The sequence below is a fragment of the Falco rusticolus genome, chromosome 8 (genome assembly GCF_015220075.1).
Source record: "Falco rusticolus isolate bFalRus1 chromosome 8, bFalRus1.pri, whole genome shotgun sequence".
In the NCBI taxonomy this organism is placed as follows: Eukaryota; Metazoa; Chordata; class Aves; order Falconiformes; family Falconidae; genus Falco; species Falco rusticolus.
Window position 1 is genome coordinate 3636541 of NC_051194.1, and position 24589 is coordinate 3661129.

A 24589-nucleotide genomic window follows, 5' to 3' on the forward strand; every position below is an offset into this window, starting at 1 on the left:
CCAAAGATGCAAACAAAAAAATATTCCTCACCACCTTGTGAAGGGTACTAAGGACATCTCGTCTACCACAGTGGTGGCTGTTTGCATGCGAGAGCTGATGGAGCACAAGAAGCTGCTCTGTATGCACGCTGAGTGGGCGAATAGGTAGAGGTTCTGCTCCACACCCTAGCCAGAATATCAGGAGAGGAGGACTAAATCCAGTGTTCTGGGTGGGAAACAAAAATTCACAGCAGATGAAAAATGCGTGCAGTCACAGTTCAGAATTTTGTACTACCCTAACTTTATATTGCACATCGTTGCCACCCTTTGTTTTGTTAAATAGTTTAAGGCTTACTTTACACGTTAGTCTTTATGCTGTAAAAGTTGTAATCAAAATGTAATGAGTGTAGATCACAGCCTGGCATGTTCCGTAGCTGTTCCCTGTCCTGGTTGCTTGAGATTTTACTTGTACAATTAAAGCAGTGCAGTCTATTTAATGTACACTTGGCTGCTAATTTAATAAAAGATTCTGAGGCTCAAAGTGCCATCTCTAGGAGCTTTTCTCACTTATGTCTTCCAAGTGGAATACAAAGAAGTAAAGATTATTTGTTTAAGCAATTTTAGCTTTGCTAAAATTCTGCGATTGTAATAGCTGAATACAAAACAAACACCAAAGATAGGATTTGGGATTTTCATAAAATAAGAAAAAGATTGCTGGTTTCTTAGGGGGAGCGAGCACACTGTGCTATTTCAGTCCTTCAGTAAGAAACGGCGGTTACTGCAGCAAAGCCAGTGACAGAGTTAGAGAGACAGGTACGTGTATCTGTGAGGATGCAGCCTGTGTAGCGTGGCAGAATTAAGAGTTTAGATTTCTGCCATGGACGCATTGGTGGTGCGTTGCTGAACACCTCTATTAAGAGAGCCTTCTCTGAACTGGCCTCAGTAGGCCGGTGGGGTGGTTCTCTGTGTCAGTGTGAAACCAGCCCTTGCACAAGCCTGCTCGCAGGGAGCTGCTTGTGAAGGTCGTGCGCAGCCCCTTTGCGTTCTCTGAGCGTGAGCACTGGGCCCTGTGTGCGCGTTCTGGCCTCCTCACGTGACGCTCGAGGAATGCACTTTCCTTTGATTATTTTTCTTGACCCAGATCTCTTCCAAATATGGTCTCAGCTTAAACAAGTTTGTGTTCTTAGAGCTCGGCGTTTGCAGAAGAAATTCTGGCTTCCAGCTAACCGGCTGTAGGGGGGGAGTGGAGGCAGAGAGCAACCTAAAAATGTAAAGATAAAAGGCACGCAGCTGGACTCAAACTTGTCCCAAAATGTACATTTTGTAAAATGTTTATATAGTGCTAGGGCAGAAGATTTGTTTTCATAATTTTAGCTACAGTGGAAACAATTGAAATAAATGACCATTAGTCTGAGTGATTGCCACCCAAACATTGCTTCTTTGAGACACTTCTCATCTGAAACAAATTTAAATGTTTTTCTTTAGTCGAACTCGGAGATACAAAATTGTCAAGCTGGCCAGCATAAGCAGAGGTAAATGAATTAGTATCTCAGAACTAAGTAGTTCTAGTGAGCTAAGAAATTGTTAATAACCTACTGTGGAGTCAGTGTATGATTCTTAAGTTATTTTATACTTTGGCCATTCTAAGTACCAAGTTCATCATCACAAACACATTTCTCAGAACAATAAATACCACTGGGCATCCGTTGTGAAACTACCCGCTGAGCAAGGAAAACATTACACTTAATGAAAATCCTTGATCTTAACTAAAACCTACGTTTCCTCCGCCAGTGCATGTCAGCAAGCAAATGAATTTGTAGAAGTTATCAGCTCCAGCAATTCACAGTTAAATAGGCAGAAGGTTGCGGCAGTTACGGTTCTGAACTCTTCCAGCTTGCTCAGCATGCTGCGTAGCTGAGGACCAGGGAGAAGCTCCTGTGCTGGCAGGAGGAGGAACTTGTGCTTTTAGGCCCTTCCTCTCCTTTAAAATTTGGATCCTCCAGTGAGATCTCCAGTAAGGGAGGAAGGGAATGGGACTTTGTGGTCCAGATGTAGAAGAGGGCAGCATTTCATTGCATCTTTTACTTTACAGATTAATTAATGTAATCATTTGCTACTGCTAGTGATGGCAGTCCTTTAGAAGAAGAAGAAGAGGAAACAGATTCACAGCCTGAATAACAGCTGTGCTTCAGGCCCTGGGGAGCTTTCACAAAATAAGATAGTCACAGACCAATTTATTTTTTGTTCTGTTCCTCTTTTTATTAGCGCAGCGTACAGATGAGGAAACCGGACCCTGTTGCTACCAGATTATTTGAGGGCACAAGAGCTGGCTCATCTGGCGTGGGTCTGCCCGGAGCACGATACAGAGCGCTCGCGCGGCAGTGCCTTCACGGAGGCATGTCCAGCTCCAAGGCCAAATGTTCAGATCTTGCTCTTTCACAGCTTCTTGGGATGGAACCTGTCACTGCTTCACATTACAAGTTTGCTCCTCTGTACTATCTGACTGCTTCTGCGTTCTGTTGCGATCACGGTTTCTTCTAGATAAATCAGGGGCCTGAGCCCAGCCTGACTTCTATCACCTTCCAGGCTGATATTAAAAGGAAAATACCAGGATACCAAACAGGTATTGAACTCTACTGCTTTTGATTGGCAGTAGCGTTTCCAACAAGAATTAAAAACAGCATAAAGATGAGGTTTGTAAATAAAGTGAATCATTTGCTAAATTAAGCTAAATAAATGCTGCCTTTCCCTGCTGCTTTTTTATATTGCAAGTGAAGATTCCTGCATGCGTTAGGAAGCACTGGCAAAAAACTGAACCATCATCTTGGCAGGATGTTTCACAGCAATTTTTGGCCTGAAGAGCTCCAAGTATTGTAGAAATGGAGTATCATGGGGTTGGAGTATAGCAGTCAGCTCCCCAAACAACAGCAGGAGAGGAAAATATTTAGAAAAACAGAATTAGCTATTTGTAAAAGCTGTGGGTTCTTTTGAGCCTGGTCCTTCGTGTTTTTATTTTCTAAGACCTCATCTAAAATCTTTCAGACTCTTTCATATGTCAGTCATTTAAGAACTTACATGCTCATACAGACCCTGTGATTTGAAGGTGTATGTGCTACTGTCTATCGATGGCCCAAACCAGAGGAAGGTTTGGGTGAATACACAGTGGCACTGTTTGTTACGGTCATTAACAAATGTGGATAAAAAATTCTGTTGTCATAGCCCACCACAGAGTGGGCTGTCACATTGTTTCTCTGAAAATGACCTTGACAGCAAGAGGTTAGATGGTGAAAAGCCCTAGGCACTTAAAATTCCAGTTTCTATGGGATCTGTTTTGAAATAGTTGAAGTTGCTATTGCCACTCAAAGGTATAAAGTCTTGTTTATAGTGAAGTGCCATTGCAATACTAAACTCTTGAGACCATAGATGGATGAAACAGGGCAAAATATTTAATAATCAACAGCACTTCATTGCAGCTGGTGCTGTAAGATGCCAGTGGAGTGGCTAATGGTACGTGGACTCGACCCTGCAAGAGTTACGTTGGAAATGACTGCCTTCTTCAATGCAAAGCCAGCAGTGAAAAAGAACTCGCCTAATACATTATTTTAATGCAGTCCTAAAGCTTGGCTATTCTATAATGGATTACAACACGTGTATTTTTGGAACAGAATATACCACACTCCTCCCTTCAAATAAAAGTAACGGGAACACCAGGAATCCTAAATCAGCTTCCATGAATGTGCTTAACCATTTACAGTATTTAAAATATACAGGACATGTTCCATGGCTTCTTTTACTATAAAGTCCATGATTTACCATTAGGAGCCAGATGCAAAGACGAACATGAATAACGCTACTCGTGGTGAAGAACTAGAATGAGAGCTCAGTGCAGGCACTCCCCTGCCTCGTCACAGGCTCAGGGTGATGGGGATGGCTTGCCTGCACTCAAGGCCACTGCACGCCATTGCAGCTGGCCTCGCAGCCTGCCCGGCGGCCCTGCCTCATCCCGTGTGGGCAAGCACGGTGCCGCCGGGGGGAGGCCGGACTCGCCTTGCCCCTCGCCTCTCCCTGCTCGCCTCGCACCTCGGCCGCCCGCCCGCCGCCTCCCGTCCCGCCCGCAGGACAAAATGGCGGCGGGTGCTCGACACTGAGCGCCCGGGAGGCGGGAGGAGCGCCCCGCCGGCCCCGCCCCGCGCACGCTCGCAGCGCGCCCCCGCTGCGCGGCCCCGCTCGGGAGCGCGCCCCGCCCTCCCGCCCGCCCGCGCCCGCCGCAGCGCCGCTCCCTGCAGCTGCCCGGCGGGGTGTGGGGGAGGCGGCCGCTCGCTCCCGCCCGCCTGTCCGCCGCCCTGCAAGGCCGCCCCGATCCCCTCAGGTAGGTGCGGGCCGGGCCTGCGCCCCCCGGCCCCTTCTCCGCGCCGTGGAAGGCGGCGGGCGGGCAAGATGGAGACGCGGCCGGCGGGGGAGGGGAGGGGAGCGCAGCGCAGCGCGGCGGGGCCGTTCCGCTCCCCTCCCCCGCCGGCCGCCTCCAGCCCCGCCGCTGAGGGGAATCCCCCGGTCCCCGCACGGGGGGCCCCGGCGGCGCGCAGTTCCGCGGTGCGGGAGCCCGGCCCCGCAGGGCCGCGGGAGGGGAGCTGCGCCATCGCCGCCCCGTCCTGCTGCCCCCTCGCCCGGGCGGGGTGCGCCGGGCCCTGTGCGCTGCTGCCCGCGCAGGGCAGGTGACACGCGAGGCGAGCCCCTCCGCAGCGACCCGGGCGCGGAGACGGCAGCTGGGGCGGCGGGCCGGGGCAGGAGGGAGCCGCGCCGCCGCTTTGTCCCTTCAGCTGGCCCTCGGCCTCCTCAGGTGGAGCTGGGGCCTCCTGCGCCCCGGCCTGGTCTCGCTGCGCGCTCGGGAATTACTAATTCCCTCCAGCACCCGCAGCTCTCCTGCGTGGGGATAGTGTATGTGCAGTGCTTCTACTTAGAACGTATTTCCATTAGTGTGGGGGATTTGCATGCATGCGTACCGTCCATGGGGGTATTTCCGTAACATACCTAAGTAGCGCATGCCTTGTGTCGTGTCGGGGTACCCGGGTAGCCCCCGATACGTTCCTGCTGTGCCTCTGCCTTCTGGCATGCCGCATGCAAGCCGTGTATGTTCTTGCGGGTAGTTACAGATAGTTCAGTACATCCTTATTTGTGCGTAGCCCTTCTGGGGTAATTAATTAATTAGTTAACAGTTGCACCTTTAGTTTGCACGCATTTCTCACTGGGTATCTCTCTGAAGAAAGTAGCAGTTATTTTGATCCACGTGGGTTTATTTTTGCAAAATGACAGAGTAGGAGGTGCACTCAGTTAATAAATTTCTTAAATTATGGTTTATTTCTATGTCAGTCTTCAGATGCCGCGGTTTCTCTTACAACTTTTTGTGTGTGTGTGTGTATGTATCCTTCAGGTTTTAGTTGCAACCTTAAACAAAATAAAGTCCCACTTGTTTATCTGTTGACTGTATTGAAGAGATTCAACAAGTGGACTTTGTCTTTCTGCAGTCTAGCATAAGTACGCTGTAGTGGCTGTGTTTGGGTGTGTTGACAGGTGTCTGGAGCCTTTTGCACTAGGCCTGTCACAGAAACCACCGTGGAAGCACACATCAGGAAGATGACGTTTGATCCATCTCTTAAGCTTTAAAATCCTTTTGTGGGAGGAGGTTAGGGAAGGAGGAGAGGGTAGGTGAGATCACCCACTGAGATGAATGAGCACCTCTTACTTCTCTGAGCTATTGTTCTGGACTACCATGAGGTCTGTTCCCTGGGGAGAAGAGCAGGTGGGCGAGAACACCCACGGAGATGAATCAAGCATCTCCAGCTCCTCAAAGCCATTGTTCAAGGCTATGGTGAGGTCTGCTCCTGTTTACCTGGGAATAGCTCCTTGAGGTGAACGGACAATTCACAAACACTAATAATCCTTTCTTTATAAAGATCTACTTGTACCTGCTCCATCATTCATATGCATATTGAGATTGCCTTGAAGTTTGGTAATTACAGAACCACAGAATAATCAGGGTGCAGTTTCACAACCTTACTCTTCTAAGCCAGTCTGTCTGGCCTGATGGCTGCCCCATCCCCAGATGCGAGGGGTTTTCACCAGCCTCCATTTACTCTGTTCTGTTTAGGACTTGTCATACCCTTCAGTCAGGTCTTCTAAGTTCATTAAGTTGTCCAAGTCATCTTTTCGAGGTCTGATTAGTTTTTTAAGTAACTACGACCGGGGGTAGTGGGTCAGTGGCAGCCAGTGGGTAACATGGTTTAGGCTGACCTGGGACCTCAGTCTGTCTCTGTGGTTCTAATGGAAATGCGTGTTTCCATTCCTCCTGCCTCAATGCCAGCCAGCTGTTGCTTTTGCTTTCTTATTGGTTTAGTTTTCACCTGGGTCAGTTCCCTGTTGCTAGCTTGTCCTGCTCTTGCACAATTGTTGGCACAAGGAGTGGGAATGTAGGAGAAGAGGAAAGGGCAAGATTGTCCCTTTGAGAAAAAGATGCAGATTCAGAGTGGTTTCTATTGATTATGAAACCAAACTGTCAGTGGAACTTGAGGTGCACAGTTAATTAAATCGTTGATGTGATCTTCCTGAATTTTTGTGAAGCTGTCTTAACCCTTTCAAGTGTTCTGTTTCTTATCATCACATGGTTCTATGATCTTATTTCTGGGGTGGGAAGAAGTCAGCTGACGTTCTTGCCGATGTTAACATCTAGTGAAACTCAGCCCTTGGATATGACTAACTTGTTTTTTAAGGTTAGAAGGCCTAACAATTACTTGTTTGCCTGGTTTTGCAGTCAAATAATGAACAATCCCTAAAAATTCACGGTTTACTTGACACTTAACCCAGCTAGGGCCTGACAGTGTCTAATCTTTGTGAGAGCAGTGCTCATTTCTGTCTTTAATACAAGGCTGGTGCGTAGGCTTTGGAGAGCGCTGTTTCTCCAAGGGTGTCTGAGTCAAAAGACCTGAACTCCCGGAGGCACAGAGATGCACCCAGGTTGCAGCTCTGGTAAGAAGCAGGAGTCGCAGCCCCATTGCGAGAGAAGGCTCCCCCTCCACCCAGCACGTCAGGGGAAGAGGAATTTGAAGGGGGTGGATATTTCAGCTCCAAATATAACTTCCGTCATATAAGAAAATGACCTGGGTCACCAGGGAAAGGACCAGACTTGTACGTTCTTGTGTTGTTTGGGGAGCTCTATAGGGTTTTTTGCACTAAGAATAATTGAGAAAGAAACTTGTTTTCAAAATTGTTGTCTCTTTGGTTTGTAGTCTCATGTTGTCATGTAACAGCCCTAGTGAGTCACTACTGTAAAGAAATTGTTTCTTATGTTTTAGGCTGGTTTTAATATAGTTTACCTAGTGTCAAATGATGAGAAAAATCATATTATGCAATCAGCTGCAGAAAGTGCTTAATAAGCACAGTTTGGAGAAACTTAGCTTCAGAAGTAGATAAGATTTCAAAGGTGGGTTCAGGTCTTACACTGTATGTTGTGCCACTGGTAGGACTTCATATTTTAAAGTATTTACATTTATGGGAATACTCAAGGTAAGCTGCAACATTGTGAAAACAAGCAGTTGGAAGCTTTTAAAAACTGGGTAAGGCCCTACTTTGGCAAGAGTTAATGTGTAGAAAAGGAGCTGACAGTAAAAAGGACACTTGAAAAACATTTACACTGATATAATTGGGTTTTTTTTAACTGAGTGATGAAAGTATTTCTCACACCCACCATGCTAAGAGGGAGAGCAGAACCACTACCATATCTCTGTTGCAGTCCTGAAAGGGAAAATGCCCCTGCTGCTGCTTAAACTTCCCCCTGCAAAGAAAATGAGCTCTTTGGTATTCCCCAGGGCCTGCAGCCCCTGCGCCGTCGTACATGGCATAGAGCGTTCTTTATGCAGGATCTTGAACAGAGCCGGTCCTGTGCTCCACTCCAATGGTTTTAATTGGTAGAAATGACGTTCAGAGTACTAGTGCAGAAATAATACTTGTAGCTGCTTGTGTTTTTAAGTAGTGTGTCACATACTTTGTGCTGGATGATGATGAAAACGTACTGCTGCAGCCTCCTGCAGCTGCATTAATACTGCTGCAACTACTCCAAGCTCAGCAGTGAAAAACTTAAGAAAAATGAGTGGGTTTTATATACTAACTCTCATTAAAAGCACAATTGTCCTTGTTGGCAATAGGAGATTACATTTCCTGGTATTTGTTGTTTGAAAAGCTATAATATGGGTAATGTTTTTATTTAAGCTATAATATATATAGAAGCAAACATCAAGCTTGTCTCTGAAATACAAAAAAAAAAAAATCTTAGCGGCAGCTTCATACATTATGTATTGACTCATTAGCCTGGCTGTTATTGGGGCAAATTGAAAACTTTAAACTCGCCTCGCTAGTGCTAAAGCAGGTTAAATTTGCAGGAGAGTGGCAGTGCAGCAGTACTATAAAAGGAGGGGGTTGTTGCCCTGTTCAGAAGTGCCTCCGCAGCAAGGCGTTGTGGGTCCTGGATGGATGGTCCTTTTTCGTTCTTTATTTCTATCAGTGGTAGAGCTTCTGTGCTTTGTCGGGAAGCTCTAATGCTGCCTCTCTTTTCCCAAAGCTACCTTATCCAGTTGTCTCATCCCTTCCCCAGCATTTGTATAGAAATAAATTGCCATATCGGAAAGGATCTGTACAGAAAATCCTCTGCAGCACTTTCAGTAAAAATCTTTTTGAAATACAACAAAATTTCATTACCACAATGCCTCAACTATTCATTTACACAGAAACATTCAACCAGTGACTTGAATCAGTTTAAAAGCTGATTTAAATAAACTGTTGCAAATAACTTTTATGTGTCTATTTACAGATTTAAAACAATTAAGTTCTATTTTGCTGGAAACTTTTCTGTTTGTTTAAGAATGCTTGCACACAAAGTTGTATGTGTTTGGCTATGCGGTTTAGTTAGAGTGCGATTTTTTTTTTTTTTAAATTGGCATAGCTTTGCATTTTATCCCAATTCTCATTTATAATGTATATCTCCTTGTCAAGAAACCTGCTTCCACTCTACTGATAGACTCGCTACATTCTTTTATTCCCCACTGTAATGCGAACGAAGTAAAATTTTGTTGGAGATGTCCATGTTAGGGTAACTAAGCTTGATTACAGATTTCCTTTTTGAAACTTTTCAAAAAAAGTCTTAAATAAAAAGCACAGAATATGAACCTTGGCTTCTACTTGAAATTTTCATGGTTTGATGAAGGACGGGGCGGGGGGAGAGGCCACATTTTAAAAAAAACCCTGTTGGCAGTCTTCCACCAAGACTGTGTGGGGTTTTTTTAAGCTTCCTCTTGTAAGAAATTTTAAACAGTTCCTGTACAGTCTTTCTTCTTTCATCAGTTACAGTGACACTGGCTGTAGCCAGGTGGAAGGTAAACTAGCATCAGCCAGGTTTTGTATATAAAGTTAGTGTTTGTCAAGAGGTCTCAGAGATATTACAGTAGGCACAAACCACATGCATATGATGATGAAGCTCCAACATTTGGCAGTTGCAGCAGGATATATTCACTGTCTAGGAGTACCTGTGATGGTTCTCCCCAGGAAAGGTGGATGGTGTCTGTAGGGAAAAATCCCCCTGACTAATGAGGAGAAAAAGCAGAGAATAGCAATGTAACACAGACAGAAACAAGTCTAAGTGGTGGCTGTCTTCTGAAAAACACCAGGGCCCCCCAGTTTATTTAGTGCCTTCTCGCTGCTCTGGTGTGTTCCTCGGATACTGGGCAGCTGAACTGATCCTTCTTTGTGGCAGTCAAGCTTGGAGCGGCTTTTTGGGGCTGAAGCCAGTATTCCTACATTTAAAGTGAGTACCAAGACAAGAATGCTGCTAACCATGCCAAGTGTCCTCTAGTGTATCAACAAACAGATGAATAGCCTTTCAAAGCTGCTGGGCTTATTCTCTCGGCAGCAAAAGTACATGATCGGAAAGCTTATGTTTGCAGTTACATATCATGAAAAATCTCCGGTATTTTTTGTGATGTTGTGGGCCCTGTTCTAGTGGGGTTAGAGGAAGGTAACATATTTTTTGACTGCTAATTGTAGAAAACCTTAAGCTTCCTTTTTATGGCTGCACAGAGAAGTCTGTCTGGTCTCCTAACCAGTAGCTTGCTTACTTTATTCTTTGGTAAGTGCAGGGTTGCTAATTATTCTTAGTTATTTTGTTTGCTAGTCAACACCTGCAATAATAGTGGTTTCATATTTGTTCTACTGTACCCCATTCAACACACCAGAACTGTAGCACTCAGATAATCTCTGCTAGAACCCAATATTTAAGCTACATTATTATCATAATTTCACTGTTTGACATAAAACCATATTCATATATTTGCACAAGAGTAATGTATACACTGTAATGCACATTTGACAAGCCAGGGTAAATTGGGTATTACAGCAAGGAGTGTAGCCATTGTAATTAGAAGAAAAGGGCACTGGGATTTACTCCTGGGTAAACAGATAGTCTCTGCTCTATGCTTTCTCTCTGGCTGGGAGGAGACATTCGTAACTGCCGAACAAATTCAGTAATCAATGGTGGACTTTAAATTGGGTTGCTGTAGATGATATTGAAGAGCTACTGCATGGAAAATATTATAAATCTTCCAGACCTAATCTACTAGAGAAATGTACCACAGGTAGAAATACTTGGTGTCCTAAGCATGACTGCAGGGTGTAGAAATACTCTGATGTGCCACATATTGATTGGCTTAGTCTTGTCTTCATCCTGGCTAAATATTATCTTAAACCTCAGTATTTGCAGCATCTTTAAGTTGCGGAACCAATATAGCTGAATGGGTGAAAATAATAGTATTGCTCCTTGAGTGCTTTGGTAGCTTCTCATAGTAGTTGCCACTAGTAGGAAATCTGAGGCAGTATCTGTGCAGTTGCTATTTAGAAGCATTAATACTAAAAGGTTTTTAAATACCAGTAATATTGTTAATTGTTGTGATTCTACCCCAGTACGTATGCTGCAGGGCATTGATAGGATGGATATAATCATAACCAATTTACTTAGAAATAGCTGCTTGTAATTACGCATGGTGACCATATGTGGTTTCTAGCAGCTGGGCGTCAGTTTGTCCGTTGAAACTGGGGTTAGCCTGCAGTAACATGCAGGTGAGAGTCACCTTTCTGCTGTCCTGAAGATAGAGCTTTCATTCTTGTTTAAACAAGTAAACCTCTGTAAACAGAGCACAGCTCAAGTTGTTTTTGTCTTAACAAAAAGAGCAGGCTATATAAAACACTTGTTGACTTCGATGAGCCATGTTTGTTTTGCAGAAGATTTGGAGATGTGTGATAACGTGCACGGCTGTAACGGGAGTCACGGTGTTTTTCCCAAAGTTGTTATCTCAGAGTTGGCATTACCACCAGTTTGTACCTGCTCTTTGAACTAGGACAGCAGTGGCATTTCTGCAATCCAGCATCTTGTACTTCATAGTAGATACGTTTCATACCTCTGCTTTCCCAACTATGGCACCGTTGTCTCTGCTGAATGCCTTCCCCATTCCTTTCTTCACATTAATTTTGACAAGAAATGACAAAACTGATTAGTGTTTTATTAATTTGCTGCAGTTGAAAAAAAATATCTTTAGGAGCCTGTATCTACTAAATCAAGAGAGTGATACTGTATTTTTCCTTGGCTCACAGGTGATGGGTTAATCCTACAACTAGAACAGCTAGAATTTAGATGAGATTCAGTTAGAAAGGTTTTGAAATTGCGGTGGGTAAGTAGATACTGTATAGTTTGGTTGCTGAAATGCTTTCATTCAGTTCTTTAACTTACTTCTTCCCCAATTATACCTACCTGAATAATACATGGTTTAAATAGTAATTTTTAATCGGGTGTAAAGGTTACTGCACAGAACCTTAAGTGAAAGCTTAATAAAACTAATTTTTAAAAGTAATTTACTGACATCAATACTGTTTACTAAAAATAGACAAAGTTGTTGGGACTAATTTTAAGAACAGCGGTAGCCTTTGAAAGATTCTCACTTGTGGAACACTGCAGTATTTTTATATATATTGATGCATATTTGTCTCTCTTATTTTTGGTAGAAAATGATGCACCCTGTTGCCAGCAGTAATACAGCTTTCTGTGGGACTGGCAAGAGTTCTTGCCTTAACGAAGACAATGTGAGAGCTGCTGATCAGTTTGACTTGTATGCCACACAGCAGAGTAAATACAGCCACGCAGTCAGCCACAAACCAATTGCATGCCAGAGACAAGATGCATTGAACGAATCGCACTTGCAGACCACAAGTGGCAGGAATATAGAGACAAAAGACGAACTAAAGAAAAAGAAAAACCTCAACCGATCCGGTAAACGTGGAAGGCCATCAGGGACCACAAAATCAGCAGGGTACCGAACCAGCACAGGTCGACCCCTGGGGACCACCAAAGCAGCTGGATTTAAGACAAGTCCAGGCAGACCCTTGGGTACAACTAAAGCAGCAGGATACAAAGTCAGCCCAGGCAGACCTCCAGGTAGCATTAAAGCTCTATCACGGCTTGCAAATCTAAGTTATACTTGTGGCAGTGCAGCTTTTCCCTATCCTATGGTGCATAACAGAGGAGTACATGCTGTTGGTGAAACCAGCAGCAAAATCAAACAGCCTAATGAATGAGAGGAGGGAATTAGTAACTCCTTACTAATCCGCTTTACGCTGAATTTTGGCATGTTTCTTGCATTTTGTTGTAGTGTTTGCCTAAGTCTGAGTTTCTAGATCTTATTCAAATAATGCCATAGCCTTCGGGTGCAACTCAGTAACTTCTAAGGTAATGTTGAGAAGGCACTGGTTTAAAGGGGGTTTTGTTGGTTTTAAATAATAATTTAGAAGAAAGTCTGAAGTGATGCATTATGCCTTGGTGTCAATATTTAAGTAATGTCCACGTCCCTAGTTTAACCTTCAATTTCTGGTAAATCCACTTGTGTGGTTATGCGTTAAATAATTGAAATAAGGAGGACAGAATTAGCTGGCTGTTGGTTCATGATGTGGCCTATCCCACAATAAGGAACTTAGCCAGGTGAGTTCTTACTCGATAAGAAAAATTGATAAAGAAAGCAGCAAGCTACTTTTTCCACTTCTGCAGGAGCTTCTCCAGACCTCAAATAGATATTTAAACTTCAAAAAACCCCAAACAAATCCACCCAACCTTTTTCTAAAGTGCTGATTTCAGGTGGCTTTTGTTTCTGGAGTTAAGCATTAAGTCAATTTCAACTAATGCTCAAAAAATATTTTTGAAAATATTAAAGAAAACTGAGATTTGTACAGCATGTTACAGCTTCACAGCGCCTTATTAATACAAGCTAATTTGCCTTTAGGTGATAGCTGTTCTTTTAGTTATGCTGTTACAGGATTCTGCTGTGTAATTTTGAAATGCCTAATACTACATATACCAAACCACAAATAGTTCTTTGAAATCTGAAATATTTTATAAGAAATTAAGTACTTTTCATTCTAGTTACGCACTTGGTTAATATTAAACAGTATGTTCTTAAACCTGTAAATAGCTATTTACACTGTTTTTTGCCTTTAAAATCTGTGCTTAGGTGGCGACAGTTTAATAGCTTTTAAAGTATTAATCTATAATGTTTACAAATTAAACTTTTTAAATAGACACTGTTGCCAAGTTTTCAGACTTAGTTTTGCTGGGTATTCCTGGAAATACCGTTATTTCGTTGTTTGACACTTATACTATATTTAAGTTATGGAAGCTTATATATCTACCAAAGGACACCATTTTCATGATTTATAAAAGCAAACTGTATAGCTGATGCAAACAGGATGCAGTTTACTGCACTGCTAGAGCCCAGATACAAAGTAATTCATCTATGCATGCAAGCTGAAAAAAAATGTTGTTGGTTAACTACAAATAGCTTTCTTGACTTAAACTAAAACCTTCCCTCCTTCCAAAAGAAATGTTCCATTTTTCAACTGGGTGTGTTTAATTTTTTTTTAAGTGTGAGAGTGTGAGTGTGTGTGTAAAATACTTTCATCTAGACTTAAAAAAAATCAGTCCTCAATGTTGCATATTGTTTGTTCTAAATTTACTTTACTGGAATTAAAGCTTTTTTTTTGTTTTTTTTCTTCATCTGGAAGAAAGTTTATGTTTAAAGTTGTTTCACGTATAAGTGACTTTATGATAAATTTGTAGTTTCAAATATCTGGGGAGGGGGAATATCTAGAGTTTGCAGATCTGGGGGAGCAGAAAAATTTGGGTTAATTGAGCCTGTGCTGAATGAGTAATGATGCTGATAATTTTTGTTAACCTATATGCTATTCTGGCCTGCTGTCATTTTGATGAGACCTCTTGATTTCAGTGATGACAACTTAAGAAACAGATGTCATGTTTCATACCTTTTTTATCAGGAAAAAAGCAGCAAGCCTTCAGGTGTTCCAGTGATGCCTAACACATATTGAGCTGGACTTTATGCTGTACTTTACAATAGGTGTGTTGAATTGTTTTGGGGGAACTGTGTATGCACTGGCAACTAAGACAATGAACCTCAACTATACTGGATGGCTCCTTAGTCGATAGATGAACTAATGGCAGCTAAACTGCTACTAAAAAAATAGTGTCTTCGTGCTGAAGCTATGAAATCCAGTTATATGTTCTGTTCCTCAACAAACTCGCAAGTCTGAAATTTAGCAGTCTTTCTCAGAACGATGTAACTTCTGACACACACAAAACGCTAACGTGAGTTAATTCGCCCTCAGGATCTGTGTTGTATTGGCTGTTTTTAATCAGATGATTTTTCAACAAAAAGACTGCTTTAAGTTCTTTCCTGAACTCAGCTGGGAAAGCAGTCCTCTTCAGCTGAATGTAGTAACTGCAGGAGTGTCACATCTCGCTGGCAAGGAACGAGTTGCATGTCACCACTGTACCTTGGAGAAACTCCACTTCTTACCTCCGCCTGTTTATGCTGTTCGCTCCTGTTCCATTTCTCACTTGTGCATCTACTCAATGGTGCTGTGCTGTGTGTCAGGAGATAATGCAGATGTATTGCTGTTCTGCTAGTATAATGAATTTTGTATTCAAGTATGCTGATGAAATAATGAAATCATCTAAGCAATTTCTGTTCATTACAGTGTTTATTAATTATATCAGATGGAATATAATCCCAGTAAAACCCAATTAATGTTGTCAATTGTGAAATGATGAGCATAAAGTAGAAAAGTGTTCAGAGAGCCTGTAATGGGCTGCTCGGCGCTCTAGATTTAGCAAGGAGACCAGAAGTGCACTGCTGGGCATTTCTTAATTCTGCTTTGTTTTATATCTGACTATAGTTTACTGGTGCCGTGCAGTGAGGGGAAGATGGAAGTTGTTAAGAGATTCAAAGTGAACTAGGAATGGAATTTTCAACTACTTCTGCTTTTCCTGTGTATTACCTGCAGAATGCATTGTGCTTTTTTCAACACTTTTCTTTCCATGAGAAACACTGAAACAGCATGTTAATGCCTAAACTTTACTAGTACCAGTGGGAAAACTGGCCTTTTCCCCCCATAGTATGAAAACATTACTTGTAAGGTAAATCGCTTATTTTATATTATATATCACAAATCAGCTATTCATAAGCTAGGATCACTGTTGTGTGTCAACACTGTTCAGAAGATCTACATGTCAAGTTTGGTTTTTAATGATTTCCTTTAAGTATGAAGTTTCTAACGTCTTATTTATACATAAATGAAATGTATTAGCTTGCTATTATTCCTTAATGATGCTATACAAGTTCACTGTTTAATATACATATAGTAACTACTATTCAGTTTCTGATTAAATTTACTTAAACTGTAAAACCAAATAATTTTGCTACTACAAAGTCTTGCACTGGACATATTCAAGATGCTAGCACCATATTTTGGCAGAAAAAAAATCAGATACCATCAGAAGTGGCTGACTCTGATATCAAAGATAGTATTTTTTAAATCAGCAGTTAGCTTTGTTGTTAAAGCAATGTTCTTTATGTCTTGGATTTAGTTTAATCAAAATAACTATGTATCAAGAGCCATTAAAGATCTCTGTTCTGAATGAATATATTTTCATTTTGTCTGAAAGATCTTAAGAGTTCAGTTAGGACAAAACCAAGCCTTGTCAGTGAAAAGTGATGTGTCTGTGAAAAGAATTACTTGGAACTACAATACACAGAGTAATTCAGATGAGAATTTAACTCCCTCCCCCATTTTTGAAGAGCTTTAAAAGGCAGAGCAATGTGAAGTCATTTGTCTGATGGTTTCATTAGCTGTGACTCTGCCATTCTTTGTTATATGTATAATAATGTTTCATGCTATCCTTAGAGTTGACAGTTAAAATGGTTGGTAACAATCATAAATACTTTGAACTGCAGACTTCATTTCTGACCACAAAAGAAGTTTATTCTTCTCTATTTTAATGCATATATTTTAACACTGCTTAAATATATTTATGACTTTAGTAGAGTTTAGATCTTTATCCTTGTGATTTTTTTTTTCAAATAGAAAAATCTGTATTCTGAAATTTGAACCACTTTTCTGATACTCTAACCTTTCATCATTTGCTTTTCCACAGGTTTACTTTGGGGGGGGAAACAATAATCTGTTAACTAACTAGTATCAGCACCCCATCCTCTGCTGTAAAAAGCCTGATTAGATACTGTGTATGTTTTTATGTCCATGAACTTGAGCTACTCGTGTGCAATTATGTGTATGGGAATGGAGTAGTGTTCATGATCTGTATTTACATCATCATATGGATGTATATTTATTAATAAAGTTAATACTTTAAAACAGAACTATTTTTCTCTGGGCTTTTTTTAATATCGTTTAAATTCTGTCTGAAGATGCCTGTTGACAACGTTGGCAGACCAATAGCCTTAGCCTTTTTTTTTTGTCAGTGAAATGCTGTTTGTTCTCCTGACATCTCAGTCATAGTTAAGCAACTCTAGCTGGCACTGAAATGTTTTGATACACCTTGTACAGATTTCACTTGAAATCCGGCGGCTTGTTGTGTTTGTCCCTTGCCTCCCTGAAGTGTAATTGAATCCGACTGCAATAGATGGAGTGTGGTCACGCCTGTGTGGACTTCAAAATGCACACAGGATTTGTGAGAGTTGGGAGGCTGCTGTATTGTGTGATTTTTAAATTGTATACATAAGCCCACCCTTTCAGTGTACTTAGCTTTCTGAATTTTAACGTGAGATGTGTATTGCTTGTTACAGGCAAGTCCCATATATTTGAATTAAGGCAAAAAGCACATATGAACTGCAAGGTATCAGAAAACAGATGGATGATGCTTATTTTTTAATGAATTAATAATGCTGGTATGGTAACTTAATTGTTGTTATCCTTTCACTCAAATATCAGAAGGTGGAGGAAAGGAGTCATAGCTATGTATGTATAAATAGTAAGCTGCTAACTTTATTTTTCCCCCCTCTGTTGCACATGGAAATCAGTTTGAGAGTACTCATAAACTTCTCGTGGAATGGTGGTCTTATTCTGTGATGAGTAAGATTTATTTATCCCTGTACTCTAGCAATATTCCAGTTCATCTTTGTTGGTAACATGTGATGTGCATACTACCCCAACCTTTCTCATTTTGTTTTTTCCTTTTTCTCTGCTGATGTTTTTCAATACGTTTCGGGGAAGACAGGCAGGCAGTCCTACCTACCAAACGCTGCAATCTAGACTGCTAGGACTGCATCCATCCTCCCCTTGCTCTCCAGCACCCTCTGTTTTCTCTTCCATGTACTTTTCAAAGGCCCTGAATACGTCTAGGGTTGAAACGTTTTAAATGTCAGTTGCTTTTACCTGAAAAAGGCTTCTGATGCCTTTCTTTTTTGTTGTCTATTCTGGCAATTACAAATATTTGCCTTTCAAAGTGATGGGATATGTTCAGAGCAGAGTTCGACTGCAGTCTGCTATGTTTAAAGTCAGTTCCTGGATGTGATTCCTTCAGCAAAATTATTTTTGGTTGCAATGAATCCTTAGGTATTGGATATTAACTCAGTCATAATTATAGCGTACAAGAATACGGGCTTTTCAGCTGTGTTGGAAGTTGCTTGACTGCTTCCATGGCTGCTGTGTTTTCGGCTGTGCAATGAACTGAACGATAGAAGTTGCAATGCAGTCTGTTCCCTCGATACACAGCTGGTGTGCGAGGCCAGGTGCGGTTTCTGATGACAGGACCAGTTTATGATTTATTCATGCTGACAGACCAGCAGTATTGGGGCATCAGCTACACAAGCTGGACTTCTTGAAGGATTCTTTAGGATGGTTGTATCTTGCAATAATTTCATTTACTTGTATGATGAGGCACCAAGGCTTGCTTTGGGGCTGGACTGGCATTTTTATGCTTTTCTATCTCCTCAGTGTGATCTCTTAAAAGTAGCACAAATAGTACGGTGTGAATTAGTGATACCATAACTATTAAATAATGCCAGCTCAACAGAGTGTGGTTTTGGACCAAGACAAGTGAAGATTTTTCCTGACAGTTAATCATTTAAAGCTGTAATGCCTAAACCCAAAGGAGTGACTTGCTGCCTTGCGCTGCATGCTATTTTTATCAGAGTTCTGCCTGTGGCTCTGTGTTTATTTAACATTTGGGAAGGAGGTGTGGCCTGACCATACAGAATTGGCAGCCCAAAAGCTACCGTGTTCCGGAGCTGGCTCTTGCCCAGGTTCCCCGCATGGCGTAGGGATGGCAAGGGCTCCTTTTTCCCATTGGTAAAAAGATGATAAAAATACCTGCTTGTCTTGCTGGGTTGCTGGAAGGAATCATTAGTTAAAAACTTCTAACTACTTTGAAGCCAGAAAATGTTGTGGAATTCTTAAGTGTTGCTTAAATGATCTGAGGCAGATGAATCTTCCTGCCTTTCATGCTGGTTTTTTTCATACCACAAAAGCCTGTTCTAATTAGTGAAAAAACATCACAGTAACAATTGGTGCAAGTTTGATTACTTAAGAGTAGGCCTTTGAGAGATGCTTAATACTAAAATGTGTATTTACTTCTTCAAGTGGTCATGTTTTTAAATAAAAACTATCAACTGCAGCCACAGTGAGCAAACAAAGATTACAAAGTCACACATCCCAAAAAGTTGCCTGCGACCTCAGTCAGTGCTCCTGACTGGAGTGCTGATTGTGTTCTCTCCTACCTCATCTTTGAGCTACTGAATACACAGAATGTCATAGCTGTGAGGGTGTTGGGATTATACATGAGGGGAAACCTTGGGCTTGGTGCAGGTCCCGGTGTTGCCTCATTGTCCCAGTCCATGTACTCGTTGCTCCTTCTCTTGCCGTGTTGCCTGCGAAGGAGATCGCCCAGTGTGACTGAATTCCAGGGGAGAGGAGTCCAGCTGCAGAAATCCAAGATGCACAAACGCCCACCAAGTTCTGGTGTTTATTCAGGGGTGCAACAAAGGAATCGTATTTTGCAAATCCTCCTCTTGGCTAGGGAATGATCTGAAATTTAGCAAACAGCTTTTCTAATGTGTCCAAGATTTTTGAATAGATGCAAAACAATGTATTTTTTTCCTAGACTTTTTCCTGAAAACAGACATTTGGCATTAAAAATCAGAAAAATGCAAGCCACTGAAAAGTTTTGCAACAAAACTGGCAGGCATTGTAAGAAATGTGCCTTCTCTGCAATACATAAGCACTGGGATAGTATGTTTGTTGTGCGTTAGGTATGATAAAACCTGTTTATAATTCTGGGGAGTTCCATTAATAGATTACTTGTAGTCACTAAAAAAAATAAAATAGTGTTTTGCACAAACCTTTTGATTTGTGTTACGGTAGGAAGGATATTATGTTAGGATGAAATCCACAGAAGTGTGTCAGATGGAGGTGTGCTGCCAGAAGGTTATCTGTTATTTTAAAGGTTTGGAGTATCATCACCAGCATCTGAGATCTGGCACCATCCAGGGCTGCAGCAGGGGAGACGCGGGACCCTGATGGCACAGAGCCGAGAGCTGGGAACCATATGCAGCCCTTGGCCACGAGAAGGAAAATTGTTCTCAAGTTGAAAATGCTGCTTTGTCCAAACTCAAAGGACAACTGGGGATGGGGCAGCTTTTTCCTGCCTAGTCTGCACCAGCTGGGATTCCATACATGCTTTTGCTTTCAGGCTTGCTTCCTTGGTCTCTGTCAGCTGGTCTAATTAATTATTTTCCCTCTATGTGCAAACCTAATGTTTTCTATCTTTAGGCTATTATGTCTTCTATTAATGCTTCTGCAAATTGGACTTGGAAAGAAAAAAGCAAGAAAACGTGTGCTGTAAGAAAGGGCAGAGTCGGAGAAGTGTCCCCTGGTAAATAAGTAAGACAAAAATCCCATTTCTGTAATAAAGCTGACAGTCATCTCCATTTATATGCATGTACGGTGTTTTCCTTACTTTTTTCCAGCATGTGTCTATGGTTCATATTCTCCCTAGGTTATAATTCTCACACATTTTTTGACAGATACAAATTTCTGGCCAAATCTCATGGTGCGGTGCTAGCAGCTTTAACAAAGAATGAGGGTACCAGCACTTGAGGTACTATGTTCATTTTCAAAATCTGCCAAATAGGCCTGAAGCTTCACTATTAAACTGAAAGCAAGCAAGAACTAATTCTATGACAGGAGGAATTACTATTTCCTAAAAACAAAAACCAAGAGTATGTATCTCGCCTTTGGCCAATATGCTGATGGACAAGAGCTTATCTTTCCTTTAAAGCTTTACATCTATGCCTTTAGTTTGCAGGCTTTTACCCTTACCCCAGCCAGGCTATAGGTTAAAGTTTACTTTTCATGTGCAAACACATCCCAAGCCAGATCTGTGCTTCTCCGTAGCGGGTGGAAGCAGGCAAATCCTTCGGCAGAGAGTGGCTGTTAGGAAGTCCCGGTCCCAGCAGGCCCCTGGGGCTGCAATACCGGCTTATAACAAAACACGTTGTTGGAGCGAATTACCCTTCAATCATAACATCCTGTCAAGTCCTAGGGGTGACATTTCCCCTGGTTGCAAGAATTTTTGGCCTGAACTAATTTAAATCAACACTGAAATCCCTGCCAACCTCCAGCAGCGGCTGTGGCGCGGCGGCCTTGGCTCGGGCTGCGAGGGCGGCACGCAGGAACGCATGTGGCAGCCATGCGGGGGCTCGGCAGGGCCTGCGGCGGCGAACTCGCTGCAAACCAACCGATTTGCATTGCACGCTGGCAGGGCCCGGGCCCGGGGCTGCTCTCCGGACCCGGCAGGCCTCCGCCCCCCTCAGCTGAAGAGCCTCTGGGCTCCCAGAGGAGCGCGGCTGTGGGAATCGTGTCCCTGACCGGAGGCCTCTTCCCACAGCCACACCGACGGGGCGCGGAGGAGGAAAAGCGCAGGCTGGGCGAAGCTGGCCAGCCCACAGCCAGCGCACGGAGCCGGTCCCTGGGCGGCACACCCGCCCCAGCCCCGCCGTAGCCTCCACCGGCAGCTCGGCCGCGGCGCCCGCCCCGCTGCAGGACAAGATGGCAGCACGCCACCCACGCGGCCGCACGCACACACGCACGCGCGGCGGCGGCGGCGCACCGGAAGCGGAAATGGGCCAGGGCTCCGGCGGAAGTGGCCGTTGTCCGGGGAGACGCAGCGCTGCAGGGGTGGCCGGCGCCGGGGCCGGGGCTGCGCCGAAGATGTGGCGGCTGCTGCTGGCGCTGGCCTGGCTCGGTAGGGCCCTTCCTGCAGGTGAGGCCGGTGGGCTTCGGTGCTGGCGGCCGCGGTGGGCGCCAGGGGCCGGGGCGTGGGGTGCGGGGAGGCCGGGGCTGTGCCGCAGCGCGGAGCTGACACCTCCCTCCCGGCGTAGGGGCGTTGGCGGAGCAGAGCGCCGGCGGGCAGCCCCGCTCCCCCGGGGCCAGCTCCGCGCAGGGCGGCGGCGAGCCGGTGCGGTACCGGACTGCGGAGATGGCAGACGCGATGCTGGGCAGCGGGCTCCCCGCGCAGCAGGCCGTGGTGCTCTCGGTGGTGCCGGGGGAGGCGAGGGATGGCCAGGCGTCCGCCGTCACTACGGGGGCTTGCGATGCGGCGGCCGGAGGCGCTGCGTGTGGCGCTGGGAGCAGCCCCGCGGCTCCCCTCGGACCGGCGGGCGGCCAGGGCCGGGAGCAGGCCGTGCTGGAGACGGTGCTGCCCGCGCCGGCCGAGGACTCGAACGGCACCGATAGCACCAAAGCTCCCAAAGTGAACTGCGAGGAGAGGAACACAACTGGCGTCGAGCGCTTCACACTGCAGATCCTGAATGTGTCCCAGGTGAGCAGATCGCCCGGTTCACTGCTCGGTGTTGTTTTGAACACGTGAGGATGGTGGAAAATGCCCTGTCAGCACCCTGGGTTTCTTTCAGTTTGAGTTAACATATTTCCTCATGTAACATGCTCTGTGCTAGCAAAAAGAGGCAATGTCCGGGAAGGAGGCCTTTTGTGTCATTCTGAGCAAAAAATGACGGAGATACAGTTCAGTCCACGTGCCTCTGTCTTCATCTGTGTGACTGCAGTCAACTGTCAGCTTTTGTGCTGCATGGATTAACTGTCTCTTTCTGAATTTGTTAATGGCATTTATTGTTGGTGCCTATTTCTAGCTTGTTTCTTGTAGTAGTCACGTGTGTGTAGATATATATTTTTAAAAAAGTTAATTACATTTTTCCATCTGTTTTAAAAAGGTTAAACAAACGTGCAGCTACTTGATCTACTTAACAAATATTGTCAAGTGTCTAATCAATTGCTGAAAGATGCATTCCTATGTAGATTTTAACTCTTAAATATATAATTGTCTATGTTTGGTTTTCTTCTGCTTTCTCTAAGGACCTGATGGAGTTCTTAAACCCAAACAGCAGTGACTGTACGTTAGTCTTGTTCTATACACCATGGTGTCGCTTTTCTGCCAGTCTGGCACCTCATTTTAATTCTTTACCTCGAGCATTTCCAACTCTTCGCTTCCTGGCACTGGATGCATCTCAGCACAGCAGGTAACTTACACTTCCTGTGCTCTAGCATCAGTTTATTTCCGTTACCAAGCTTTGTGTTATAAAAACAGGAGTAATTTTTTTTTTCTTATAAAGCAACTATTTACTTTAGCAAAACTGACACTTCCTGTGTCGTGACTATCTTTGTTTCTTCCTCCAGTGGATTTCTTTTCATTCATGCTTTGTATTTTCTTTATGCCCACCAGTTTGTCAACTAGATTTGGAACTGTGGCTGTACCCAATATCCTCCTTTTCCAAGGTGCTAAACCTATGGCTAGATTTAATCATACAGACAGAACGCTGGAAACACTGAAAGACTTCATTTTTAATCAAACAGGTATGTGAATCAGCCCTGATGTGTCTGTAAGAAGAACAGGCTGGCTTTTAGCTCCAAACTGGGCTTTCCTCTCGCTGATGTTTGGCCTTTCAGATGAATTTCATGAAGATCCTGAGAGGACCCAATAAAGGTTTATATAATCAGTTGCTGCAGTGAGCTGGATTTCAGGGTGTGCTGAACATTGGGCTGCTGTCTCAAGAGTGGGGAGAAACAGAAAAAGTGGGGTTTAACTAGAGAGAGTGCTAGGTTTGAGCACATCTTCCTGCCCAAATATTTAATTTGGGAATAAAGGCAGATAAACCTTGGGGTCATTGCCAGTGCCATGTAAGGCTGAGAGCAGCTGGGCGGTAAGATGGTTTCAGTTCTTGTGCTGGAGGAGACAAAAGGAATCCAGTTACCGTGACCTAGCTGTGCACACTGTGAGCGCAGCTCCAGCACAGTCCTTCTGTGCTTCTGTAAAGAAAAATGAACCAAAAACCATATATAGGCCTACCAGGGCCTTCATTAGAGGCCAAAAATTGCTACATTTGCAGAAATACTCAAAACAACACAAACAAAAAAAAACTTCACAAAAAGAAAGAAACCCACAAACTTATACAAGGCTGTGCTGTGGAGCGACAGAACAAGCCTTCTCCTATTATGAAAACACACACAAAAAATCAGTTTGGTTTTATGTAACTAAACTACACACTAGATAAATGTTAACACACAGGGGGCACCCTGCCAAAATTCTTAGTACCTGTGCCTTAGTCTGAGAACAGGGACAAAGGCTCCAAACAGAAGCAACTTCTCTGTATTTAATGTGTATTACCAGTTTTGATCAAGTGCTTCCTCTTTTAGGTATAGAAGCTAAAAGCGATGTGGCCGTGACTGAGGAAGACTGGGAAGGCCCCCTGCCCAGCGTTCTGACGAAAGGCATAGACTGGCTGCTTCTGTTTTCTTTGCTCTTTCTGGCTAGCTTTGTCATGTATGCTACTGTTCGAACGGAGAGCATTCGGTGGCTGATCCCAGGACAGGAGCACGAACATCAGGAATAATCTGAGATGCCAAAGGAGGGACGGAATTTCCCGCTTCCTGGTGAAGCAAGAGTTTGTATGGACTAAAAGTATGTAGGAATGAACTGTTGAATTTGTTTGCTGTAATTTATAACCTCGACTAAAAATCTGCTTTATTTATCAGCTACTGAATCTGTAAAAAGCAAATTCATAGCGATTTATGTGATAAGTAAACAAACATGAACTAAAAAATTATTTATTAAGCTACTCTGACTGGCTTATTTTTCATGGACTGTAATGTA

General features: G+C 43.5%; 2 protein-coding genes across 3 annotated transcripts; both read left to right on the forward strand.

Annotated features, from left to right (window-relative positions):
- Nucleotides 1-4216: 4216 nt before the first annotated feature.
- C8H5orf24 (chromosome 8 C5orf24 homolog) lies at nucleotides 4217-16787 on the forward strand. Of its 2 annotated transcripts, XM_037397108.1 has the most exons (3): nucleotides 4217-4348; nucleotides 12073-12502; nucleotides 14389-16787. In XM_037397108.1, the coding sequence occupies exons 2-3, from the start codon at nucleotides 12076-12078 to the stop codon at nucleotides 14427-14429; spliced, it is 468 nt and encodes a 155-aa protein (XP_037253005.1). In that variant the 5' UTR covers nucleotides 4217-4348; nucleotides 12073-12075; the 3' UTR covers nucleotides 14430-16787. The 2 variants fall into 2 exon arrangements, with proteins under 2 accessions (XP_037253005.1, XP_037253004.1); XM_037397107.1 differs by having other exon boundaries at nucleotides 12073-16787.
- A 4768-nt stretch (nucleotides 16788-21555) lies between these two features.
- On the forward strand, nucleotides 21556-24557 carry TXNDC15 (thioredoxin domain containing 15). Its single transcript, XM_037397106.1, has 5 exons — nucleotides 21556-21688; nucleotides 21807-22246; nucleotides 22795-22958; nucleotides 23162-23292; nucleotides 24133-24557. Exons 1-5 carry the CDS (start codon nucleotides 21637-21639, stop codon nucleotides 24327-24329), a joined length of 984 nt encoding a protein of 327 aa, XP_037253003.1. The 5' UTR covers nucleotides 21556-21636; the 3' UTR covers nucleotides 24330-24557.
- Nucleotides 24558-24589: the final 32 nt, after the last annotated feature.